Genomic DNA, 25,469 nt, shown 5'->3' with positions numbered 1-25,469 from the left:
ACCCCTCTAGGTGGTCACAAAGCACAGAGCTGATCTCCCTGTGCTATGCGGTTGCTTCCCACTAGCTATCTATTTTACGTTTGGTAGTGTATATATGTCCATGCCACTCTCTCACTTTGTCACATCTTACCCTTCCCCCTCCCCATATCCTCAAGTCCATTCTCTAGTGCAGTGATGTTTGTGTAGCTGGAGCTGAGTCAATCCACATGTCCATCACTGGAAGTACAGGTGGGAAAACAGAGTGCATGCACACAGTGGGATATTTATGCAATAACTGGAAGTAAAGAATCAGATGTGCCCAATAGCAGCATCCATGAGTCTTTAAAAAGAAAAAAAAAGGCAAAAAGCAATTTTTAGCCAATAGCATTTTGTAAATTAAAAAAGCATCAACCGGGCTTCCCTGGTGGCGCAGTGGTTGAGAATCTGCCTGTCAATGCAGGGGACACGGGTTCGAGCCCTGGTCTGGGAAGATCCCACATGCCGCGGAGCAACTGGGCCCGTGAGCCACAACTACTGAGCCTGCGCGTCTGGAGCCTGTGCTCCGCAACGAGAGAGACCACCACAGTGAGAGACCCGTGCACCGCGATGAAGAGTGGCCCCCACTCGCCGCAACTACAGAAAGCCCTTGCACAGAAACGAAGACCCAACACAGCTAAAATAAATAAATAAAATAAATAAATAAAATAAATTTATAAAATAAAAAAAAAAAAAGCATCAACAGAGGAAAGGATAAAGAAGATGTGGTACATAATACAATGGAATATTACTCACACATAAAAAGGAATGAAATTGGGTCATTTGTAGAGATGTGATTGGACCTAGAGACTGTCATACAGAGTGAAATAAGTCAGAAAGAGAAAAACAAATATCGTATATTTAAGCATATATGTGGAATCCAGAAAAATGGTATAGATGATCTTATTTGCAAAACAGAAATAGAGACACACACGTAGAGAACAAATATATACCAAGGGGGGAAAGGTGGAGGGGTGGGATGAATTGGGAGATTGGGATTGACATATACAGTACTGATACTATGTATAAAATAGATAACTAATGAGAACCTACTGTATAGCTCAGGGAACTCTACTCAGTGCTCTGTGGTGACCTAAATGGGAAGGAAATCCCAAAGAGAGGGGATATATGTATACGTATAACTGATTCACTTTGCCGTACAGTAGAAATTAACACAACATTGTAAAGCAACTATACTCCAATAAAAATTAATTTTAAAAAAAGCATGCACACAAGACACACAAATAAGCTGCACATCAATACAATAACATGGTTGCCACTTGTGAGTGGAGAATGGACAAGAGGATAAAAGGCAATAAGAAAATAAAAAAGCAAGAAAACTCCTTGCAAAGACTAGAAAATGCCTTGAATTGAGGGGGGGCGGGGTGTGAGTAATCTAGCCTTCTGCCCCTGGTGCCCCCAAAAAATGAAAACAAAGCAACAAAGAAGGGAGTGAAAAGTAAGACAGGCTGGCAGAGGCTGGAAAAGCTATTTCCAAGCTGGAAGCAACCTGGGTGCAGGAAATAGACTTCCCAGTGGTGAGGAACCCTACAGAGGAGGTGGATGGGAGTTGAGTAGGGAGAAGCCTGTGGGAAACCCATGAGTATGGGTGGCCCAGAGGCTTTCAGGGTCTCTGAGTGCAGAAACCTGAGAAAACTCCCTTCTGAGCATCTTGTCCAGTATTATAATCTATGGGGAATTAAGGGTCTATGTCCACCCAGGAGCCCCATTGGGAAAAGCGAGGGCTCTTCTCCGAGACTCTGTGATGGAGTAGCAGCGACCTAAGGAGGGCGGTGCTACCAAAGTTGCCCTGAGCAGCTGCTCAGATGATGCTGGCAGGCCCAGCAGAGTGGCCTGCTCCAGAGTCCCACAGGGGTGCCCAAGTCGCAGAGGTGGGGACATCTGAGGGAGAGCTGCTGAGGAATGGGGCTAAGGCCCCATACTGTTTTGTAACATACTTTCAGCATACTTTCAACATTTTCTATGATACCAAATATCCTTCAGTAACACTGTAATGGTTTTACAGGGTACATGCCCCTCACTTATTTAGCTCCAGGTCCCACCCTCCCCTGCTCTGCTCTGCCTCACAGGTAGGGTCAGCCAATGGGAGACACTGCAGAAAACTAGAGGGTGGGAGGGAGAAGCCCTCCCACCCTCTAGTTCTATTTCTAACCACCTCCCACTCCAGCACTGTGGTTCCAGCTTCCAGAATCTGGCCCAGCCGTTGGGATAGAAGTGGGTTTTTTTGATGTTGCTAACCTCTGGGCTGCTCCTCTATACTGTGGGACTTCTCAGCTCTCCTATCACCTGCATAACCAAGTCCCTGTGTTAAAATCTGTTCGAAATAACTGGAGTAGATTGTCTTCCTGACCGGACCCTGGTACAAGGTAGGCAGACCCATGGTACGGAGTTCCCCTATTTTGTTATTTTAAGTTATACAGTCGCCAGTACCCTTAAAGCTAAATCTTGGTCTCCAACTATGTGTACTTCCTCTGCACAAATTTCTAGAAAATTACACAAAACATGGATATTGACTATTTTTTGGTGGATATTGCCTATTTCCCTCCTAAATAATTGTACCTTGCATTTCCACCAACAGTATATGAGAATGCTTCTATAAACTCACCAATTTGAAGTCAGAAAAATAGGGTCCAATTTAAATTTATTTTCCTTTACAAGTAGCTAGGTTGAATTTTGTGTTCTGGCTATCTCTAGCATTCTGTTAGCCTTGATCTGCCTCCCCCTTCAGTTATTGTCAAACAGGGCCATGTGAAAGTCAGTGGGTATCACTAGGAACTTGTGAGAAGTTTATTTCCTAGGTTTGTATTTTGCTTATTAGGGAGAGGGTTTGAAAGACTGTAAGGATAGGACAGAGGCAAGTGCTTTTTAGATGTTCATATAAGTAAGGGCTTTATATCCTGAATGTGAATCACATATGCCTATACAGAGACTACCCAAAGTCCCTAAGGGTTCTGCTACATCTCAGTCAAACTGTTTAAACAGTAGACTGCTGGGCCAGCCATGGTTCTTCAGTGGTGCTTGAAATCTAGGGGCTCAAAGACGGCCTAGGAAAAGTCATCTACCTTCCCGTTCCACTGGGACTGTGTTTCTGGAGTGAGAAATACCTGGGGTCAAGGCCAAGTGTTAGCTACATGCCTGTCAAGCACATATAGTCAAAATCAAAACACTCATCAACTACTGAGATGGGCCAGGAAGTACTAATATGCTCGAAAGATGACTGCACTCTTGAAAAATGCTCATGAATCACACACTGAATATTTTGAAAAATGTTAAAATTTATTAATAGTTAACATCACACAGTTAATTCAACTAGTTCTTTATTGTACATGACAACATCTTCACTAGACTGAGGGCTCAAGGATTTGAGATGATCTGCTATTGAGCACATCCCAGCCAAAGACTGAGAGTCAATGTATTTACATGGGCAAAGCAGCGTCAGCAAGGAACTGTCACCTAACTGTGGGAACACAAACATTCAAACTGCATTTTCCAGCTTTCCTTTTTGGAAACCAACGACACATCTTAAATAGCCACACACACAGCTCTACCTTTTAAAAATGTGCAATTTCATAGATGGTGCCTAATTTTCAAGTTTAAAAGTTAAGATTCATTTCTATTTCTTGGGCGTCCTTTAATGATACACAAATCTAGACACTGTTCTCGGTACAAGTTTGATAAATGTGCAAAAATTGGGTGCTATTGAGTCGTGTCTTTCCATTTTTCTGTTTTGATCCTTGTATCCTACTCAACATTGTTAAAAGGCCATCCCCTCTTTATTATGAAGTATTCAGGTTTAACGTGTGGGGGTGTGATCATTTTAGGGCAGAAGTGGGCTTTCAGATTCAGAATTAACTGCACTCTAAACAGCAGGGTAAGGAAGGTTTTATGTCTCCCCTCACCACCACCCCCCCAACCCCGCACCAAGCAGTTTGAAATAAACACTTCTTGTAAAAACAGGTCAGCGTAGGGAAGTCTGTGGACAACACCTCTTGTAGAACATTTACAAAACAAACCGAAGGCGAAGTTTGCTAGGAGGGCACAAATCCACCAAAAGTGTTGTCCCTGAAGTTTTGTTTGTTTGATTGTTTGTTTTGTTTGGGTTTGCTATTAACAATTAGACAATTTTTTAAATGTTTTTGGTGGCTTCCTTTATCTTGTTAGAGAGGTTTAAAATATTAATAACTGCCCTAAGAATGAAGATTTCTAAGCAGAGTCTATTTGAAATGATTCCTGTTTCCTTTGTTAACATCTCATGTAATATGGCTCCAGGAAAGTCCCTAGATTGAGCAGCCAGTTAGTGTGGTTTCTTCAATCCATAGCCCCAGCCTCCTTCACTCTGTCCCCAGCCACCTTCCAAGTTTCTGAGTCTGCAGGGAAAGGAGGAGCTGGCAAGGAGCTGCTTGGCCATTCGCTCACCCTAAAGAGGCTTTCCTTCTTTTCCTGCAGATGAATGAGGTATTTCTAATAACCAATCAGAATCTTCATCTTCCATCTTTTAACTACACTGTTCTACTAATGAGACCCTGTGTATTTACAGACATAACAAATTAACATATAAATACGTTACATACAACTGATCATTACGTACAGTGTCAAAATGAAGGAGCAGATGTACTTCATGAACTAAATAAATTTCAAATATAAATTAAAATGAAAATACAGTGCTTCCACTTCTGCAGGAAAAAATTTTTAAACAGACCAAAAAGTCTTCCCTCCCCCAAAGGTCCACTGCTTATGGATGACTTGTGAACCCACAAGGAGATGTGACAACAAGCCCACTCACAGGACTCTTGGCTTTGGTTTTGCTTGCTCAGACTCAAGATGCTTTGATTCCAGGAATAGCATCCACTGGAACCCACTAGGCAAATGCTTAAAGATGAGGTTGAAGAGGGGCTGCCACATGGTTATCCATGGGTTTCGCCTCCATTGCTGCCCCTCCTCCCTGCCTATGGGAGAATCAGGCTCAAGTCAGTGGAGACCTCCCAGATCTCTGAGAGGAGAAATAGCATCAACTTCCATGCTGGGGGATGCTCTCCACCTAGAAATGTCATGTTCAGGCTCCAAGGTGAAGCAACCATATTTTTTCATTAGTGTCCCCACCCTGTAGGATTATACAGAGACATGGAATTTGGCCAGGGGGATTACTAAAGGTTAAATTTTTTTTTTTCAAATTTTAAGAGAACCAATGGTAATGGTTGTGACAAGTGTGAACAAATCCTTACTTCCAATTGTATTTATCTCAGGAGGGCTAAGCCTTGGGTACCAAACTCTACAGTGAGTAGACAGAGACAAAACCCAGTCCAATAAGGTCCTCTCTGCCAAGGAAAAGTCAAGGGGTCTGTCTCTGACACAAGGGGATCAAGTTATAATTTAAAGCAGGAAAGAAGGGAAACCAGAGGAAGTCCTTCCAATTTCAGGGGCTCTACCGCTGTCCAGCCTCTCGGATGCGGCAGGCCACAGCAGTGATGAGAGCCGCCCCCTTCCCGCTGCCATCCTCCGACTCCAGGAAGGACACATCACATTTTGGAGCCAAGTCCTTCACCGTCTCATGCATGACTTTGGCAAAGCTGGAAAAGTTGGGAAGAAGACAGAAAAAATACCTTAGTCACAACTGATTTGTGTCCTCAGAGATGGGACCCTAAGAAGTGATGCTGGAAACCCAGGAATAATTGAGATGGGAAAGAGGATGACAGCTACCATGTATTAAACACTATGTATTGTGTTTCAGAAAACTGAAGCTTGGAGAGACTAGCAACATGCCCAAATTCTATGTCACAGTGGGCAAGTGGGAAGCTAAGAGTCAACTCTAGGACAAAAGTCTGAGATTCGGGCAAGCTGTGTTCTTAAAACTAAGCAGTGAAAGAGAAGTTCAACAGTCGTGGACGTCACAAGCATACCTTGCAGCAGTGTATATATAACCTGTTCATCAACTCTGGAGGGAAGGATGAAGCGCCACATGTGTGATATTCTATTTTCCAGAGGTATTAACTCACATCAGACTCATATCTAACCCGAAATGTCATTAAAGGCAAAAGGAGCAGACTTAGGAGGGTGTGTTGAGAGATGACAGAAATCACAGATTCTTCCTGATATGGGACTAGAGAAAGAGACCGTTCATCATCATCTCCCCACCATAGCATGGACAAGTTGCTCCTCCCCATCTGCAGAGCTGAGAACAGAGGCTCCTAACACCAAGCCCCAGTGCTGGTGGCTGGACTTCTGTCCCCCTTCCGACCCTCACTTGGGACTGAGGTTCCTATTTTCACAATGACACTGATCATCAACAAGAGAAACTTGGAACTTCTCAAGGTCCAGTCTTTTCACTAAGTGTGTAGACTCTGGGCAAGTTTCTCAGCTCCCTGAAACAATCATGGTGACAGCAGGTGACAATTCAATCGATGAGTCTCTCCATCCTACCTCATGTCCAGGCAAGGGGCACAGCTCTATTCTTTTAACTTTTAGTTGAAGAGCTTCTAGGGGAGAGGGACTGAGACACTTCCTAATTTTAAAACAATTTATTCAACATATGCAAGTGAGGGAAGAAAGGAGAAGAGAAATAGTGATGAGAGGAGAAAAGGGAGAAGAGATGGAGAAAGGCAGGAAAAAGAGTAAAAAGAAAAGGGAATTCAGTACTTCCATACCACGGGTGAGGGTGGAAAACTTCTTCTACAGAGGGCCAGACAATAGGTATTTTGAGCTCTGTAGGTCATATGGTCTGCTGTTATAGCCAAAAGCAGCCATAGACAACACATAAACAAGTGGGCATGGCTGTATTCCAGTAAAACTTTAGTTACAAAAATACTTGTGGCTATAATCTGCCAACCCCTACCCTAGACTGTAGAAAAAAATCTTGATCCAGAGTTCCAGCATACATTTACTAGAATGTTGACAGGAGCACTGCTTGTAATAGTCAAAACCTATAAATAACCCAAGTATTCATCATTAGAATAAGTTATAGTATAGTCATTCAAAGGTATGCTATACAGCTTTGAAAATTAATTAACTATGATTGCAGACTTCAATGTGGATGCATCTCAAAACCATAAATGTGGTGTGAGAAAAGCCAGTCACAAAAGAAAAGATGTCATATGGTAAGTTCAAAATTAAGTAAAACTAAACAATGTAGATGCATACGTAGATATATGTAGGGGGAAAAGAAAGCAAGACTTAATCACCACTGCACTCATTCATGGTAGGGGTGAGTGAAGGGTGCATTTGGGAGGGGCTCACAGGGGGCTTCCAAGCTGGCTGGTAAAACACAGACCTACTTCTAGTTATTAATCTTTAAACTATAATATATATATTATATACACTCTTTGGAATGTCTGATAATTTGCCATAAAATAAAGAGAGAGAGAGAGAAAGGAAAGCAAGGAAAGAATGGTGAGAAAGAGGGAGAAAGATGGGCAGGAAGAGTGGAGATCAGGCACTCACTGAGGATGTAGCTTGTAGAGGGTCCCGTCCACGCCCACTGTCACTTTGAGGGTGTCCAGCCCACGGTTCTCTCGTATTTTGTCCACCACGGCGGCCATGCCTGCACCACAGAGCTGGGCTGCCCGCCGCGCCACCACAGTGCACACCTCCTTGACAATGATGCTGTCATCACAGGTGCTCTCGAGCCCTAAGTGGTGCAGGATGGCGCGGACCTGCAGCAGGGCCAGGCAGTCACTGGGCCAGGAGGAGACAGTGAGTGGTCAGTCACATACCTAGAGGGCCTGGTGGCCTGCCACGCCGGCGCCTGGCTCCTTCATCAGGAACGGTTCTGGGGGACCTGGCCTTCCGAGAGCTGGGGGTAAAAGCCACTGCCCCTGAGAGGTGGTTCCGTTCTTAAACTCAGTTCAGGAACTAGTGCTCATCTCACTGGTCCTCACAGAGAGAACACGAAGAAACAGCTCCTTATGCCACTTTGCCCAGGCAAGGTAGGGCACTGCTGCTACAAAACTGACACTCAAAACAAAAGGAAATTCACCGTCCATGTATTCCACTTATTTGGAAATATTGACAGTAAAGACAGTGATGATGCTCTTATGCGACAGTTTTCAGTTGCAAAGCCCTTTTCTGTCCAGTCTCTCATTGTTCACAGGTCAGCAGGACAAGCATCACCCACCAACATTAAATGCCTGTTCTATTTCTACTCCCCCACTCTGGGTGGTCTGAAATCTACTTGTGCACTATTTATGAAACAAAGGTAAATAAAACTATAAGAAGAAAATAAACAGACATGCAAACTAGAACAATATTCTATTCACTGGTGCAGATGCCCTAGGGCCCCACTCATGTACGCCAACCAGTTCCTGTTTTCCTATATGCATGAGAGTAATAATGACACAGCATTAATTTTTAAAAGGCTCTGAAATTCAGTATTCTAATTTGGAGTAGACTTCTCCACCATTAGACTGGAGGAAGAAGGCTTTGCTTTAATGAGCCGCCACAAGGCATGTTTCTGCATTGCCTGACGTGCCAACCTCACTCAATCCTGGTTGCCTTATTACTGCAGCCAGCAGTTAAGAAGAACCCTTTTGCCAAGCATAAGTGCTTCAGTGGGTTACCTTCCTCTGTGCATTCCAATTTACATTCTATGAGCAGCTATATTTCTTTCTACCTTTGAAATTGGTCTAAAACCCAACAATACTTCTTTGCACAGGCTCATCCAGCTTACCGTGATTTTTCATGAGAATATTACATATTTTCCCTTAAAATGCCAACTGTTCATAACATACTTTAAAACAACACTATATAGATACAAACATGTGAGCTACTAAACTGACCTTTATGTAAGTCACACCCTGATCTTACCTGAACTGTGGAAATCCCAGCTTGTCTGTCCATGAAAAGGAGGCTATACAGTCCATCCTATTCCAGGCCCTAAATTCTCACCTCTCAATCTGAGACAGGAACTTGGTTTCAAAGATTCCCCGTGTCTTGAGCCGCTCCGAGATGCGGCCACGGAAGAGCAGCCCATGCTTGGTGAAATCGATGAGGATGTTACGAACAATTTCGCCCAAGTACATGCCACTGATCATTTTCTCGAACCTGCAATGCAGGTAATGTTCATGGAGGTTAAGAAGGAAGGTGGTGGGATGTTCTGAGATACACCAGCTCAGTCACCCCCATTGCATTAGAAGGTAGAGGGCATACAGATTCCCCTTCGTGGGAAGGAAATGCTATTTGACTCACTGAGGCAGGATTCCTGGCATCCACACATACTGACTCATAGCCTTCGGTAAAATGTGTCCTGAGGCCCAAGGGGTTCCCTGAGATTGACCCCATTTTATGGTTTCATTTCCCTTCCAAGGCTTATTCCCAACTCGTCAAGGAGGAACACACACCCAAACCCCACCACACTTCCAGAAGGGTAAGATGCTGTCTTAATGCCCTGCGTTGCTGAGAATTTAGCATGTTTTCTCTTCAGCCTAATCACTTATTGCTCAAGTAACTAGTGCCAGCTGGAGACCCCTGTTCTGGCCACTAGAATGAAACATGACTACTCAATGGCGTGAGGGTCTTCTGGCTCTACCTAGTGCCTTTAAAAGTCAATGTTCTCAGTTTCAACCAAAACCCCATCATCATTCAATCTTGTCTTACTCCAGCCTGTTTCTTTCATTAATGTTGCCTGCCTGGCTCCTGGAGGCATTTTAGCCTGTGACCTCTACTATAAACAAATATTTTGCAAAGTATATTCTGCAGAAGTATGGTCCCTGATTAATCTAGTTAGGAAATACTACATGCAACCTCTTCCTAATGGGATCCCACCATACCAGGGGCTTTGTGATGCTGGGTCTACCCCCTTGTCCAGTATGACAGTAGAGGGTGCTATATACTGGATGGATGGAGGAGAAAGAGGTTTGCTCCTATTGCTTCCTATTCCTATCTGCCTCACCCCAGCAATGCTTCTTCACCTTGATGGCAGCAGGTGGTTCAACTGTCTGTTTTTCCTCAAGTTCCAGATCTAGGTTTTAATACTCTCTCCCACCTGTTCTCCTAGTCCTCAGGGTAGGAGCTGATTGCTACATGTACTAACTGCTCCTCAGCATCCCTTTTTGTCTTTGCATCCCTCTAAAACCTGTGTGACCCGTTCCCTATATGAAATTCTCCTTGCAACATAACTGTTGTGATTTGTTTTCCCAACTGGACTTCATGAGCATCACAGTCCAGCAGGGGGAAAAGGACTTAACCCAGAACTTTCCAGATGTATTTGACAAGAAGCCTTTCCAAAGAAATCTCTTCTATTAACATCTCAAGAGAATGAGTGTCCCGGGATTTGCTGTTGTGGAGGACCTGATCACTCATCACTGTTCAGCTCTGAGATGAACATACCAGGGCCTGCATGCAGTTGGGTACCTACCTCTGTTTGCCAGCGTTGAGGGAAAGTTCATCCACAGCTGCATCAAATTCTGTGCGGAAGTCATCTAGGCATCCATTGTCCCCGAAGGCCCCCCACTCCATGTTGACACACATCCGCCCCTCTTCCCCTTCCACCAGCTCAACATTCCGCATCTCCTCCATGTAGCAGGCATTGCTGCCTGTGCCTGCCAATCAAGAGATGTCAGTCAGGGCCTCACTCTACACTTTCTGCCCTCCCACCCTAGGCTGCGTGTCCCCACACAGGAAGGACAGCCCAAGTCCTTACCAACAATGAGGCCAACTTCACAGTGAGGGTCTTCATAGCCACAGGTCATCATAGTCCCAACTGTGTCATTCACCACAGCAACCACATCCAGGTCAAACTCCTGAGAGCAACAGCAGATCCCAATCCACAAATGAACCACAATATTCTCCCTTCAGACCCTTGCAAGGGAGATTTAAATGTATCTAAAACTTATAAGGCAGGGTTCATTTTCTCTACTCAAATATCACCTCTTCAGAGACCTTCCCTGGTTATGCTATTTAAAAGACTGCCCTTTCCCAACCCACTCACTCTGTCCTCACCCAACTTCATTCTCCTTCATAGCTCAAGAGCACCTGACATTAGCTCATGGGTTTGTTTACATAACAAGAGCTTTCTGCGGGCGTTCCTGAATCCCCAGTTGCCAAGAGCAGGGCTTGACACACAGTGTACACTCACCAACTGCTGAAGGACTAGGTTAACTCTCCCTTTGACCAACACAACTGCACTTAACACTTCCCCCAGCTCTGAACACACAGATCACTTCGGGCCTCATGTCACGCCTCTCCCACCTCTCGCCGGTGGATGGCTTCCTTCAGCAGTGTAACCACGTCCTCACCCTCGCAGCCAGATGCCTTGAAGCCTTTAGTCCACTTGAGGAGGATGCTCTAAAAATCACACATGGGCAGGGATGTGGATATCAGAGAAGGGCTCCTGGGTCATTTTCTAGTCCACAACCTCACAGGTTATACAGATGCCCTTTAAAAACCAATCATCTCACCCACAAATTATTCTAAACCTGTTTCACCTGCTAGGAGTGCCTACTATGCAACAGGTACTGGGCTAAGCACAACCCATGTGTTACAACATTTAATCCTCACAGCACTTTTGTGAAATGTTTATCATTATCATGCCCATTTTACAGGTAACTGTAGCTCTGGAGTAACTTGCCCAAGGCCTACAGCTTGGAAGAGAGGAGGACTCACCCCCAGGCCCACCAATTCCAATGGATGGGCTCATAAGCACCATACGACTGCCCCTGCCAAGGAACTAAGTTCTATACGCTTGTTTCTTTCACTGGGAAAAGCAGTTTGCCCTGTACATCGTACAGAGGGGCAGGTTTGTGTCTCCAAACTTTCAAACTCTAGTACGAAGTGAACAAGTACCCTTTGCAGTGTCACAGGGCCCTCCAGGAGCAGATACATGGTGGCTTTGAATATGGGGGACTGTTTCATATACTGTTCCCTGGTTCCCTCTTTGCTGCCATAGCCCATCAGGGAACAAGCATCAAGGACCCCCAGGCCCCCTTCCTGAGAGGTCAGAACCTATAAGTGGGCTGTGTGCTCACTATCCACCCACTTGTATGGTTTCTCCACGACTTGCTTGGTTGTTTATATCAACCAGCCTGGCATTTCATGGACCAGGAGTTTGGTCTCACAAGTCCCGCTGTGTTCAGATCCCAGGAAATTCGGAAAAACAAAGTACAATCTCAGCAGTGGCCTGGTTTACACACCCACATCCAAACAACTATGTGCTTATCTCCACCTGATTTTCTTGTCTACAAATTAGCTTGACGTCTCTGATGAAATTTTGTATTTGGCACTTTCAAGCGTACAGAATGTTCAAATTACATTATTGCAGGTGGTCCTTAATAATAAGACATAGAGAGGCCCCAACAGCTGAGGAGAACTGCCCGTGGCCACCAGCTAATCCAGGCAGCTTGAGGCCTCTGGACCTCAGCACCTGCTGGTTTTCCCATCAACAGGGTGATCTCAGCAGAGCAGAATCCAGTTTACAGACAGAACAACAGACAAAACCCAGCTTCTGCTTCGTTTGTTCTTAGTTTTCACAGTTCTAGACTGAATACATGCTCCTTACAGAAACTTAGAACATATGGTATAAAGTCCAATACAATGACCTGGAATTTTACAATTCAAGCACTAACAGAAACAGTTAACATGCCTTGGGAGCCACCAGATAAATATATAAACATATATACCTGTTGCTATACTTGAAAAGTAAGATAGTGTCTGTTAAAAATATTTCAGTAGGAAAAGTCTGGAAGCATATACACTGCAATGTTATGTTTTTATCTTCCTATTAATCACGTTTTGTATATTTCTATATTATAGAGATTATACGTTTCTTAAAAATATTTTTTTAGTCTTACCACCAGTGTTATCCCAAATCATTGAAATTTCTTGAAAAAACTAGTTGCTGATATGAGGCAGTGAATGACTCATGATTTAACTATTTCCCAACTGTCGGACAACTTGGTTTGTTTCTAATGACTGTTACAATAAGCAATGTTTCATTAAATATCACATAAATATTTATACACATGTTTGATAAGTCCTTTTGGTAAATTGACGCAAATGTGAAGGCTTTAAAGACCAAGGCATTGACACTGAAAAAAATAATATGTTGAGACAAAGAAGTTGGAAAGCTAAAAGCAATACTGGACTAGTTAACACTGGACAAATGTTAACAGATGTTGGGAAATACTGGATTAGGCAGGGTTTTTATTGCAGGACTTCCTAAAACCTTTCCTGTGCTAGTGCACGTGGTGAATTTAACTCTCAGAAGGGAGGAGTAGGAGGCATTTACAAAACTCAACTGAGCAACGTAAGGCCTGCTGCTCCAGGGACCCTGTTGGAAATGCAGGCCTTTTCCCGCCACTGGGCCAAGCCCACTGTACCTATGACTGTTCCCACCTACATGCCTTTCTCCATACTGCCAGGCCTGCCTGCCTTTCTTCCTCAGCAACTCATTCTTCTGACCAAGTATTCCTCATGCCCTCCAGGTATGTGCTCAGATTAACATCATCCTCAGGGCTTCATCATTCCACTGCTGCCACATTCCAAAGAGCAGCTCTTGCTTTTCTGAGCTTGCTTCCTCAGTCCAGTTTGTTTGTAAGCACCTATAGCAGGAACCATGCCCATTGTACCCTGGCAACTCCATCCACAGCATATGTCCACCTGTACCAAGCATGTAAGCTTCTAGAACACCGATCGAGACAGAGAGAAACAACTGCTTAAATAAGAGTATTCTGATATCTAACATACCAATCATCTGCCTTGAGTAAGCCTAGGCATTGCCTACTCAGCTCTGCTACACTTCAACACACCCATGTCCAGAATATGTGAGAGCACCAGCTCTTCAACCACCTGCTTCATTCATCCGAGGCAAGTTGACAGGGAAATGAAAAGCAAAGGTGACACTAGAGAAACACCAGGGCAGCCAAGGGAGATGGAGTGAAATGTCCTGAGCCCAAAACAGGAGCCTCAGAAGCAGCTGAGCATAATCGACAGCATGGAGTCAGGTGTCAGGAAACCGGAATGAAATCATGGCTTAGCCACTCCCAAGCTATATGACCTGCAAGATATTTGGCATCTCCGTAGACATTGTTTTCCTTTCTGCAAAACGGGTATACAAACACCTACCTTATATGGTTGCTGTAAGGGTTAAATGAGATTACGCACACAGGAAGCCTAGGAGTACCTCGCATAAAATGCTTTAAAAATGTCAGTTGTTGATATTATTAGCATCATCATCATTATCCTGAAGATTGTTACCTGCTTGACCTCTACCAGCTCTGACTTGCTCATTCCCATCAACAAGTCCTTCCCCGTGACTGGTCACTCATGCCCTTGTTTTCTTCCTCTCAGCTTAGCATTCTCCCCTGCTCGAAACTCTGGCTGGTTCAGAGTCAGTACAGCCCATAGGAGAGCCCTCCAGGAAGGCACTATTACCTCGTCCAGGCTGTTCTGCTGGCAGGGGAAGGAGAAGGTGAAACCCAGAGGCAGGGACACGCCCTTCATGCCCATGTACTCAAGGAAGTCGGCAATGCACTGGACGATGTGGTCAAAGAGCTGCAAGGAGAAATTGGGCTCTGAGAGGGGGAACCCTGGCCCAGGCAGGCTGCCCCACCAGGGTCTGAGCACCAGCTCGAGGCCTCCACCCAGGAGAAACGCCAGCTCAGGCACACACCTAAGCAAAGGCCAGCCCAGGGCCCTAGCCCATGTAGCCCTCCCCAGGAACATGGGTGAGCAGAGAAAGCACTGTCCTCCCAGGTGAGAAGTGGGTGTCTCCTGGGGTCCCCTCTCAGAGGTGCCACCCTGCCTCACCTCATCCCCTGTGCCATGCATGACCTCCCGCGGGATAGAGTAGATCTTGTTGTGCATCTCCACTCCACGTCGCTTCCCATTCCGCACGCGCACCAGCAGGACCCGGAAATTGGTACCCCCAAGGTCCAAGGCCAGGAAGTCACCTTTCTCTGGAAAATAAGCCCAGGAAGATGATGCATCTTCCTGATGTTTAGAGTGACAGTCTAAACACCTTCCCCTAATGGGGAGCTCTCCCAGGAGACCCTGGACAACCTCAGGGTGATGGACTGTGAGCTCCACCTAATGATATAGAAAATAAGATCCCTGGGGCCAGAAACCTGCTGGCTCCTTGTGGTTCTCAAATGAATTCAAGTTGTGGGGCCCCAGGAGTCACAATGAGCTCCAGATCTCCAGAACACAGGAAAGAAATGGTGATACAGTATACTCCAAAATTTCCAGACATGCCACTTGTACTAAATCAAAGGCCACCTTATATAAGTTTCTAGAATACAGAAGGAACAACAGAGTCCAACTCTTTAAAGGAAACTGAAGGGAAATTTTTCTAGAATGAGAAAACCCTCCTTTTCAGGACAGTCACAACGCACTACGTGTGTCACACACAGTTTCCATGCAACCCTCAGGCAGCCCTAAGAGGGAGGCATTGCATTCCCCTCTACGGAGGAGAGAGATCTGGCTGTGCTCAGGGCCACACAGCCGGAAGATGGTAGAGCTGGGACTGAGTCCCAGTCTCCAGCTCTGGAACCTGTACCAGCTGTACCACACTGGCCTGGTCAATGATCATTTTTCTGAATTGCGAAAAGACCTCCATTTCTTAGATTGCAAGACCTAGAGCAGGGGTCAGCAATCTTTTTCTGTAAAGGGCTGGGCAGTAAACATTTTAGGCCTTATGAGCCATAGTCCCTGCTGCAACCATACAACTTGGCCATGGTAGCACAAAGCAGCCATAAACAGCATGTAGGCAAATGGGCATGGCTGTGTACTCATAAAACTTTATTTACAGAAATAGGCAGTGGGTCAGATTTAGCCCATGGACCTCAGTTTGCCAACCCCTGGCCTTATAAGAGCTAGCCCCGGAACCAAAATTCCTGATTTGAATCCCAGCTCTGCCATTTTTCTAGCTGTGTGAAGTTGGGCAGGTTTCTTAATTTCTCTGTGCCTAGGTTTTGTGCAAAACATAATAGCTTGTTAACAAACAAAATTAACTACTAATCTCTGTTAACAGTTAAAAATTAAATGAATTGATATGTGTAGAATGCTTAGAGAAGCATTTGACACATAGTAAGCATTCATTAAGTATTTACTATTATCACCATTCAGTTTTAGCAGAGGAATGCCTTGGTTGAGACCACTGAACACTAGAATTTCCCAGTACTATAGCTGAAGAAACACGGTCAACAATCTGGCCTGAACACCCAATGCTAAGGCTAAGGGAGTCCTCCCACAGCGATTGAACCCTGTGGTGAGCTGAGTGGCAGCCCTGCCGCATACCTGTGCCATCAGGGGTGGCACACACATAGGTGGGCAGCATCTTGACGGGGGCAATGGTGTGAGTCTCCTTGCTCAGACCTCGCTCCATTTCTACCTTCATCCTCCTCTTGACCTCCAGCAGCTGCTCACGGCTCAGCTTCAGAGGCTCCAGGGTCTTCTGGCGGGCTCGGTGTTGATCGACCAGCCGGTAGGCCACTGCTGTCACCATGGCTGCCCCCTTGCCACTGCCATCCTCAGAGCGGAGGAACCGGATGTCGCAGTCGGGCACCAGGCGCCGCACGGTCTTGTGAAGACGCTTGGCGAAACTGCAGTCACAGACGTGGGGTAAGAGGTGGGTGTCCACAGTTAGAGTCAATGGTACAAATGGTTGGGGCAGTAGCTCACCACCTCAGCCCAAATGACACCCTAAACATCCTCTCCCTACTCTTTCCCAAGTTAAGGGTCACTGTATAAAAGCTCAGATATTCAACTGCGACCACCCTGCTAAAAGGAAGGGTGGCCTTCTGGGAAGCCAGTGTCACCTGCATGCACTCACAGAAGACCCCCTTCCCATAGGCCACAGTTCCTTTGCCCAACTTATCAGCCTCAGGTGATTCTGACACCAACTACTATTCATGTTTCATCCTTCATTTCATTAGATGCTGCCTATGAAAGACCCAAAAAGGAAAAAGTCAAAATGCTCTTCTGGACTTTGGCCTCTCTTTGGCCCATTTCTGCCAACAACCCTAGAGGTGTCTGAACAGCTAAAGATAATAGGTGTGTTCAGCAAGAAATTCTTGTGTGGTGGCTGCTTGGAGCCATGGTCTCCAGGGCCTCGCTACTCCAAGTGTGGCCTGTAGGCCACCAGCATCGCTGGGGGCTGTTAGAGATACAGGATCTCAGGCTGAACCCAGACCTTCTGAATCAGAATCTGCCTCTTAACAAGATCCCCAAGTAATTTGTGTGCACTTTAAAGTTTTTGGAGCTTTGGACTAGGAGCCTAGGGAATGGAATGGCTGAGACCTTCCACATCTACCTTCAGTTAATGAAGGCCCATTGACCTGGCACTCATATCAGGTGAAAATGATGGGATAGTAAGTGGGCACAACTGAGAGAAATCCTTCAGGTCCCAACTGAAATTTGAGTATTTCAGCACTTATGACCAAGGGATCAAAACATGGAGGGCAGGGCAGGATCAAATCAATATCCAGGTGAGCCAGAGAAGCTGGAAATAAGAGGGTGCAGAAAAAGAGCCCCTAGAAGCCAGGAGAGCTCTGAGTAAAGCCCTAGTTGGCAGCCTTCAGAAGTAGCCTCCACCCACGCCAAGGAAAACACACTCCCAGCTCCTGCTTGCCCCACTGGGAGCTTTTATTCTACAAAGAACCTCAACTCTATGGTCCATCTCCACCACCCGACAGTGCAAAACAGGGTTCCTGTAGAGTCAGGCCTCTCAGAGGCCCCGAATGCTGGCTCACTGGGGATGCTTCTTGTAGACAGAGCCGTCCACCCCGATGGTGGAGCGCAGCCGCTCCTCGCCCTTGTTCTCCTTGATGCGCCGCAGTACGGCTGCCAGCGTAGCCGCACACAGGCTGGCTGACCGTGTGGACACAATCTGGCAGACCCGGTGAGTGGCCACACAGTCCTCCTGTGTCGGGTCCAGGCCCAGCCTCACCAGGATCTCGCGAGCCTTCTGGATGCCATCCTTCTCCCTGGGAAACAGAAACAGCGTGTGGGCAGGGGTTCACTCACTGTGGTCAGTGGGAGGGGTATGTGGGCCGACAAAGAAAGCCCTTGGCTCCAGCAAACACCATGTCCCAGGGAGGGCAGACACCCACCTCACTGCTCTGTCCACCTATGGGGGGGAAGCAGTGAACAAGGAGGAGAGGAAAGCACAAGCTGAGCTCCTCTCCCAGACACACACACACACACACACACACACACACACACACACAGAGTACTTCAGGTGCCCATTTTTCCCCCAGTGAGAACAACTAATTTTTCTCACGCACATCCTATGGGAGGACAAGGCCCTGGTCTTGGGGCTTTATGCACCAAGTTGTGTGTGTGTGAGTTTGCCTTTCTCAGGTTAGTGGGAATGGTGTCCCTCTGACCACAGGAATCCAGCTGTGGAGCCCATCCTATTTTCTCTCTATAAGGCAGTCAGAGTCTATTGCACTTTACAATGGAGTCAGCACTGCTTTACCTTGCGTCTAAAGACGGTGATAAAGGGTTGATGCTATGAGATTAGCCCTCTTCTTAGGGGAACTAAGTGCCACACAAATATGAGTACTGTCATCCCCTCCAACTTTAACAAGTAGGTACAGTTCCTTCAAGAATTCCACTTAAGGGCTTCCCTGGTGGTGCAGTGGTTGGGAATCTGCCTGCCAATGCAGGGGACACGGGTTCGAGCCCTGGTCTGGGAGGATCCCACATGCCGCAGAGCGGCTGGGCCTGTAAGCCATGATTACTGAGCCTGCGCGTCTGGAGCCTGTGCTCCGCAACAAGAGAGGCCGCGATAGTGAGTGAGAGGCCCGCGCACCGCGATGAAGGGTGGCCCCCGCTTGCCGCAACTGGAGAAGGCCCTCGCACAGAAACGAAGACCCAACACAGCCAAAAATAAAATAAATAAATAAATTTAAAAAAAAGAATTCCACTTAAAACAAAGTCATTTGAACTGTCTCACTGCTCTCTTTAGCACCAAGATCACCTCCTCTCCACCATCTGGTCCCTGAGACAAGGCCTCGTCAGGCGACAAGTGGAAGTCTCAAGAACAGGAAACCAGACCCAACCCTTTGGATACTGTTAACTGAAAAACAAAAATCAGGCCATCCTCACTCCCACTCCTGCCACTCTGTGAAGATGTAGGTAGGCCTCAGCCCTACCTTTTGGAAATAAATGGGTCAATCTCAGGGCCATCCAAGGACCTATTTTTCTGTTATGAAGCAGGGGTCAGGACAGAGCCCTTTTTGAAAATCACCAATGGGGAATGAAATGTCAGAGCTTCAGGAGAAGGGAAAGGAAGTAGATGCAAGTGAGTCATTAAAGGACCCACAGGGAGCCTCCAGCATTAAGCTTAGGTCTCTGGGCCAGGCAGGAACACAAGTGCAAAAACGTGAGTCCCTGCATGGGGGCCAGCTGTCCCCAGCACCATGAGTCACTTTGGTAGTCAGCACGTTCAAAACAGACAAGAGTGGAGACTATCTGGCCAGTGACATCAAGCCACAGGACTGCCATGTGAGGCCCAGGCCTCACACTGGGTGAGACCCTCCTGCCATCCACATTTGAAGGGTCAAGGGCCCGTGCGTCTTCCTCATTCCCCAGCCACCTGTCCACCCTTCTGGGGTCCCAGTGAACAGAGAAGGACCCGAAGCTTACCCTTCAATATCTGAAACATCTTTGGTCTCAAAGTGGCCTGTGGCGAGGAGTTCAGGGCTGAGCTTCCCCCCAAACAGCAGCTCCTCCTTGGCCATCTTCACTAGGATAAGCCTCACCAGCTCCCCCATGTACATTCCACTGATCATCTTCTCAAATCTGCAGGGAGATACACACCAAAAAAATTAAGTCTCTGCTGCCAATGAACTCACAACTTCCTTGTGGAAGCAACATGCACACACGTGGGGTTGATGCAGAACAAAGCACTAACTTGTGTGGCACTGACTAGGAGTGAGAGGTGTAGAGAAGTGATGGTATTTCCTTCTCTAGCAAATAAATGCTCTTTTAAAATGAAATCTTATGTAGAACCTCAATATTTATTTACAAGAGGAAAAAACAAAGGTCAATCTGATTAAATTTGGGGCACAGGGCCAGCAACTCATCACCTCACACTGTCCCTCCCCTTGCAGGCCATTTGTGGATTCCTGAGAATACTGTGAAAACAACCTGGGGTGGGAGGATGATGAGGCAAGAGTAGAAGGACAGGTTGGGACAGATGAGAAGGAGTACCAAATGTCAGGTGGTCTTGGGAATCTGGGAGTGAGACATGTTGGAAGTTTCTGAGGAGAAAGGTGACAGGATAGCTGAGAGGGCAGTTGGGTACTTTATTTTTTCAACACTAGGTGACACTGTTTTCTTTACAAGATCGTCTTTCTGGCTTAGATATGTGACAGGAGGAACCAAGCCCTTACAATTCTTTCTAGCAAAAAAGGTCCTTTCTTGGTATCTTAGAAAGGATCTAGGTCCTAGAGAGAGGAGGCACACAGGGCCTTGGGGCACTAATCTACGAAGGCCTTCAGAGAAGGCCCAGAGCAGGGGTGTGGATGGGATTCCGATATCACCTGGTGCAAACTAAAGAGAGGAAGCCGGGCCCTCGGGAAGTGACTTGCTCAAGACCCAAAGCCAGGTATGGCAGAACCGGAGCTAAGTGGAGAGCTGGCAAAACTGCCTGAGCAGAAGGTATGTTTAAAATGTTTAAGCACCAGCACAGGCACGCTGCCTGAGAGGTAGCCCAGCTTCAACAGTGAGGAACTCACAGGTCTGCTTCTGCACCTTCTCCAAAATAGCTGGTTCTATGACAGATAGGGGAGGGGGCCAGTGGGGCTCTGAAGTGTGAGTGGTAAAAGTTTTTATTTCAGTTTTTAAAAACACTTTGTTTCAGTCAATGTTTGGAAAATATTTATTTAGAAACATATAAAGAGTGAAAAAAAGCTCCTCCTCAAGCCCAATAATAACTTCAGGGACAGCTGACACGTTGGTACGTGTCCTCCCAGCACTTTTTTTCTTTTTGAGCAGTTTTTTCAGTCCATGAATTTCTCACCAGCCGTGGCAGACACAGACAGTCTATGAAATGGACGCGTGTTTCAACATGTGAGAGAAGCTTGTGACTTAAATAAACTGTGCTTTGAGGAAGCAAGGACTCCCCCTGTGAAGAAAAGTACTCTCTGTTATAAAGCTGGTTTATAGGGTTGGATTTTCCTCTCCAAGCAGGGATTGGTACTAGAAGATTTCCTACAACAGTCACAACACCAGTAAGACCAGAGTGGGCCTGGGAATTCCCTGGTGGTCCAGTTGTTAGGACTCCACGCTTTCACTGCTGAGGGCCCCTTTCAGTCCCTGGTTGGGGAACTAAGATCCCGCAAGCCTCGAAAAAAAGACCAGAGAGGGCCTGATTGCTCAAAACGTTTTGTAACTGCCTTCAGAGCTTGCAGCAATCCCTGTTTCAAGATCTTTAATAAGGACATTGGGCAAATGTTTGTGAGAGTGAAATAATGTTTTGTAAGAATCAAAAGTAACTAAAAACCAAGTCTGACCAGGTTGGAGAGACTTCAGGGGTCCAAAATGCTAGAGCCCCTCCTCCAGGCCACTCCAGGATCCTGGCTGGACCACAGGTCCAGGGGAGGTGGCCAAATGGGCTCCTTAACCAACTTTTCTACAGGCCTTGGGTCTGGCTACGGCTGGAGCGGGAAGCCCTGGGACTGCTGTGACCCAGCCTAGCTCATAATAGGCAATGCTGCAGGAGTCTGAGTCAGAACCTCAGCCAGTAATTAGGAGCCAACTCTCACAGCCTCATCCCCTGGGCAGTGACAGAGCTGGGAACTACGAAAGGAGCTTTCAGATCCCTAATCTTTGCCATCTCAACATGACTTCTTATGTGGTGCACAAACTGTTTCTATGGACAGCTTACAAACTGAAGATGGAAAGAAAGAGCAGGGCCGCACACTTAGAATATGAAGAATACAACCTTCTAAAATGACTGCTCTGAGAGACCCAGTCAAATCATTACCCATAATCTGTTTTGTCTGCCTGCTCTATCTTTTTTAGAGCCATCTCAGCAACTGATAGTCACAATGTATTAGTAAGCACAACATTCCCATAAAGCAGTGGGTGTCTTGGCAACTTTTGGGGGCTATAAGGTTGGAAAGTAAAAATGAGAACCACCCCCCGGCCCTGGCCAGCCCCCACCTCAGCTCTGGAGCCCACCCCTTGCGCCCACCGCACACAGGGTGGCTGCTCACAGTTGCTTCCCGGGGTTCAGAGAGCCCATGTCGATCTCCTGGTCAAACTCCGTGCGGATGTCGTCAAGCACGCCGTCATCCCCAAAGGCTCCCCACTCCATGTTGATACACATACGGCCCTCGTCACCCTCCACCATGTCGATGTGGCGCATCTCTTCCATGTAGCAAGCATTGCTGCCCGTGCCTGGACAAAATAAGGAACTGCTCAGCACCCACCCGCACCATCCTCCCCCCAAACCCCACCTCCCTCTTAAACCTCCGTCCTGAGACCACCCAGGGTGGCTGGGATTCCTCGGTGCAGACTCCCAACATCCCAACATGGTCCAACCCACTACCATCCACAACTCCACAAGTCCTGGCTCAGCCCTCCAAAGTGACCGCACCATTATCTTTCAATATGAAGTATTCAATACAAAGAGACATCCAGGCCATGGACCCCTCCTCTCTTTGCAGCCCACCCCCCGCAATCCATTGGCCAGCACTGCTCCTCACACCCAGTGCTCACGCACCCACAATGAGACCAATCTCGCAGTTCTGGTCATCATAACCACAGGTCATCATGGTCCCAACCGTGTCATTCACCACTGCCACAATGTCAATATCAAAGTCCTGCAGGGATAAAAGGGGGGCTTCTGACTTTCACTGTCACAGAAAGGTTACAGATGTGAAGATGAAGAGAAAGAGCAGTAAGACTCACAGCTCAAGTGCAAGGCTAGAGCTGGAAACTGGGTCCAGATCCACTCTAACAGCAGCATCTCACTTCCCACCCTGCTGGTCCTCATCTTGGAGGACTTCACTGACAGCAGCCCTGCGGTCTAGTTCACAGCCATCACTACACTGAGAAGAGCCCGTCTTGTCATCATTTTCTTCTCATTCTTTTTTCTTTTCTTTCTCTATCTCTCCCTCCCTCCCAGAAGGTCTTGTCCTTCTGTGACAAGACCTTTATCATGTCCTTTCTCTACCTTGTTCCACCCTAATATCAATATCATCCCAACTTTCTCATTTGAAAATGATATTCGAGTCTTCTTCAGATTAAGAACTAAAGGCTTTTTCTCGCACCAAGACTAAGATTAGTTGCCCATCATGCTAATATGAAGACCCCAAAGGCATTTGATCATATATAAGATCACTGGCATGCTAACTATCTCTCAATATAGGTAGGTCATTATGCAGCACACCTTAAACTTATACAGAGTTGTATCTCAATAAAACTGGAAAAAAATAAAGATTATTGGGTAACATAGCAGAGAAGAAGAAAAGAAAACTTCTCATTAAGAACCACAAAAGATTCTCATGCTGATTTGAGGACAGACAGGGAAAGACTTCAGAGTGGACCCAAAAGAATGTAAAGAGCCTCCAGACCCCAAGCTCCTGCCTCCCCATCTCTGCTGCCCTACTCACCCCTCTCCTCTGGATGGCTTTCCGGATCAGAGTAACCACATCTTTCCCTTCCACACCACTGGACTTGAACCCCTTGGTCCATGAGACCAGGAAACTCTGGAAAAGGACCAAGGAATATTGACTCCCACAAAACTCAACCACACTCCTCATCATTAGGAGACCTCTTCCATGGGGCTAAACTAAAGTCATGACTGAATTTGTATATTTCTTCCTGACTAGTCTAGGAAGGAGAAACTCTGTCAATGACCAAGAAAGGAGACTAAATGAATGATTTACTGCCCCCAAGAAGTGGAAAAGCAGGTTGTAGAAATACCAAAATAAGACACTTGTATCCTAACGTCATTAACTTTCAATGATGTCTATCATAACACTTTAGAACAAAGGAGTCCCGGACTAATTTCTCACTCCTGTTTCCCTAAGAGGGATAAGGATAATGTGCAATGTATATGGTCCTGCAAACTGCCATTTGACAGTGATAAAGACCCCCTCTTCTCCGATACCTCTTTACCATCGCTCTCACACATACCTACACACGCTCTTCCAGAAGGACAGAACTCCCAATATTCAAACACTGTCCACTCGATCCATCAGAGCAACCTCCTTTACAACCTCCATTGTAAAGGTAGCAGGTGGCTCAGAGTTCTTCCCAGTCCTCCCAGTCCAAAGAATGAAGCAACAAAAGTGTCTGAAGAACTCATCTTACCTCATCTAGTTTTGTTTGGAGACACGGGAATGAGAAGGTAAAACCCAAAGGGAGCTTCTTGTCTTTGATTTGTAGCTTATCCATGAAGTTGGCCAGGCATTCAGCAATGTGGTCAAACAGCTAAGGGCACACAACACAGGAAGATGAGCAGGGAGGCAGAATAGCATAGAGATTAAGAGCATGGACTTTGGGCTCAGAAAGGAACTAGTTTAGATGAATGCATGCAAGATATGTATCCCCTCTGAAGTTTTAATTTGTTCATCTATAAAATGGGGGTGATAACTGCACCTGCTCATGAGTTACCAAAAAAATTAAATGAGTCAATACATATAAGGACTTAACACTAGTTAGTGATTATTAAATACTGTCTTCCACTTAAACCATTTATCCAACCCACTGTCAAAATAACTGCATTAGGCAGGGGAAACCATAGCCAAAGCTAATCAGAAAGTCATAGCAAGCCCTGACAACAGAATATCCTTTGGTGGCTCTGTCAGAACCTCCCTTGACATGGATGCACAGCTGATTGTCTTACCAGAAAGGGCAGCCCATCTCACTGCCAAGAAGTATTTTAGCATCCCTGTCTCTTGTGACTGGGGGAGGGGATGGGACATTCTCTGTTGGCATTCTATAAATGAACTTAACGAAAATAAGTAACTTTTATATTTTTCCTCCACTCTAGAAAACCAATTTTCTGGGAGCAATTCCAAGAAGTTAGTTTTGTATTCTAACTTCAGTATGGAACACTCAAGTGAGTCCACAAAGAACACTGAAGAATAAATAGGGTTTTATGGGTGAGCAGCCTCACAACCGTGACTATTCTAAGCAGGACCCAAGGCCCCTAAGAAAAATCCTAAGCCTAAGAAATCATCCAGACTTTCAATCTGCCCCAAAGCCCACAGCCCCATGGCTTCCTTTTTGCCCACTCAGCATCCCCAAAGAGAAATTGGTGACCATTCCAGACACTTAGAGACTGAGGCCAGGAACATTCTGGTGCAAAAAGTAAGCAAAGGTCAAAAAGACTGAGGAGCAGACATAGAGAATGGACTTGAGGACACGGGGAGGGGGAAGGGTAAGCTGGGACAAAGTGAGAGAGTGACATGGACTTATATATACTACCAAATGTAAAATAGATAGCTAGTGGGAAGCAGCCACATAGCACAGGGAGATCAGCTCGG

General features: G+C 46.2%; 1 protein-coding gene across 3 annotated transcripts in view; it reads right to left on the bottom strand.

The window, feature by feature from the left end:
• Window positions 1–3,297: 3,297 nt before the first annotated feature.
• Window positions 3,298–25,469, bottom strand: part of HK2 (hexokinase 2) — a 61,246-nt gene continuing 39,074 nt past the window's right edge. The window contains exons 4-18 of one of the 3 annotated variants that reach the window (XM_036873252.1): window positions 24,292–24,411; window positions 23,589–23,684; window positions 22,697–22,796; window positions 22,188–22,371; window positions 19,612–19,767; window positions 17,712–17,945; window positions 16,258–16,562; window positions 14,770–14,918; window positions 14,395–14,514; window positions 11,215–11,310; window positions 10,667–10,766; window positions 10,382–10,565; window positions 8,914–9,069; window positions 7,471–7,704; window positions 3,298–5,603 (exon numbers count right to left, since the gene is read on the bottom strand). In XM_036873252.1, coding sequence (XP_036729147.1) covers window positions 5,459–5,603; window positions 7,471–7,704; window positions 8,914–9,069; window positions 10,382–10,565; window positions 10,667–10,766; window positions 11,215–11,310; window positions 14,395–14,514; window positions 14,770–14,918; window positions 16,258–16,562; window positions 17,712–17,945; window positions 19,612–19,767; window positions 22,188–22,371; window positions 22,697–22,796; window positions 23,589–23,684; window positions 24,292–24,411 — 2,379 coding nt within the window. In that variant the 3' untranslated portion in view covers window positions 3,298–5,458. The remainder of the gene's footprint in view (window positions 5,604–7,470; window positions 7,705–8,913; window positions 9,070–10,381; window positions 10,566–10,666; window positions 10,767–11,214; window positions 11,311–14,394; window positions 14,515–14,769; window positions 14,919–16,257; window positions 16,563–17,711; window positions 17,946–19,611; window positions 19,768–22,187; window positions 22,372–22,696; window positions 22,797–23,588; window positions 23,685–24,291; window positions 24,412–25,469) is intronic. The other 2 variants (XM_036873253.1, XM_036873254.1) reach the window with 2 other exon arrangements.

This window comes from Balaenoptera musculus, chromosome 13, assembly GCF_009873245.2.
Source record: "Balaenoptera musculus isolate JJ_BM4_2016_0621 chromosome 13, mBalMus1.pri.v3, whole genome shotgun sequence".
NCBI classification, from domain to species: Eukaryota; Metazoa; Chordata; class Mammalia; order Artiodactyla; family Balaenopteridae; genus Balaenoptera; species Balaenoptera musculus.
This window is presented reverse-complemented; position numbering and strand designations above follow the sequence as displayed.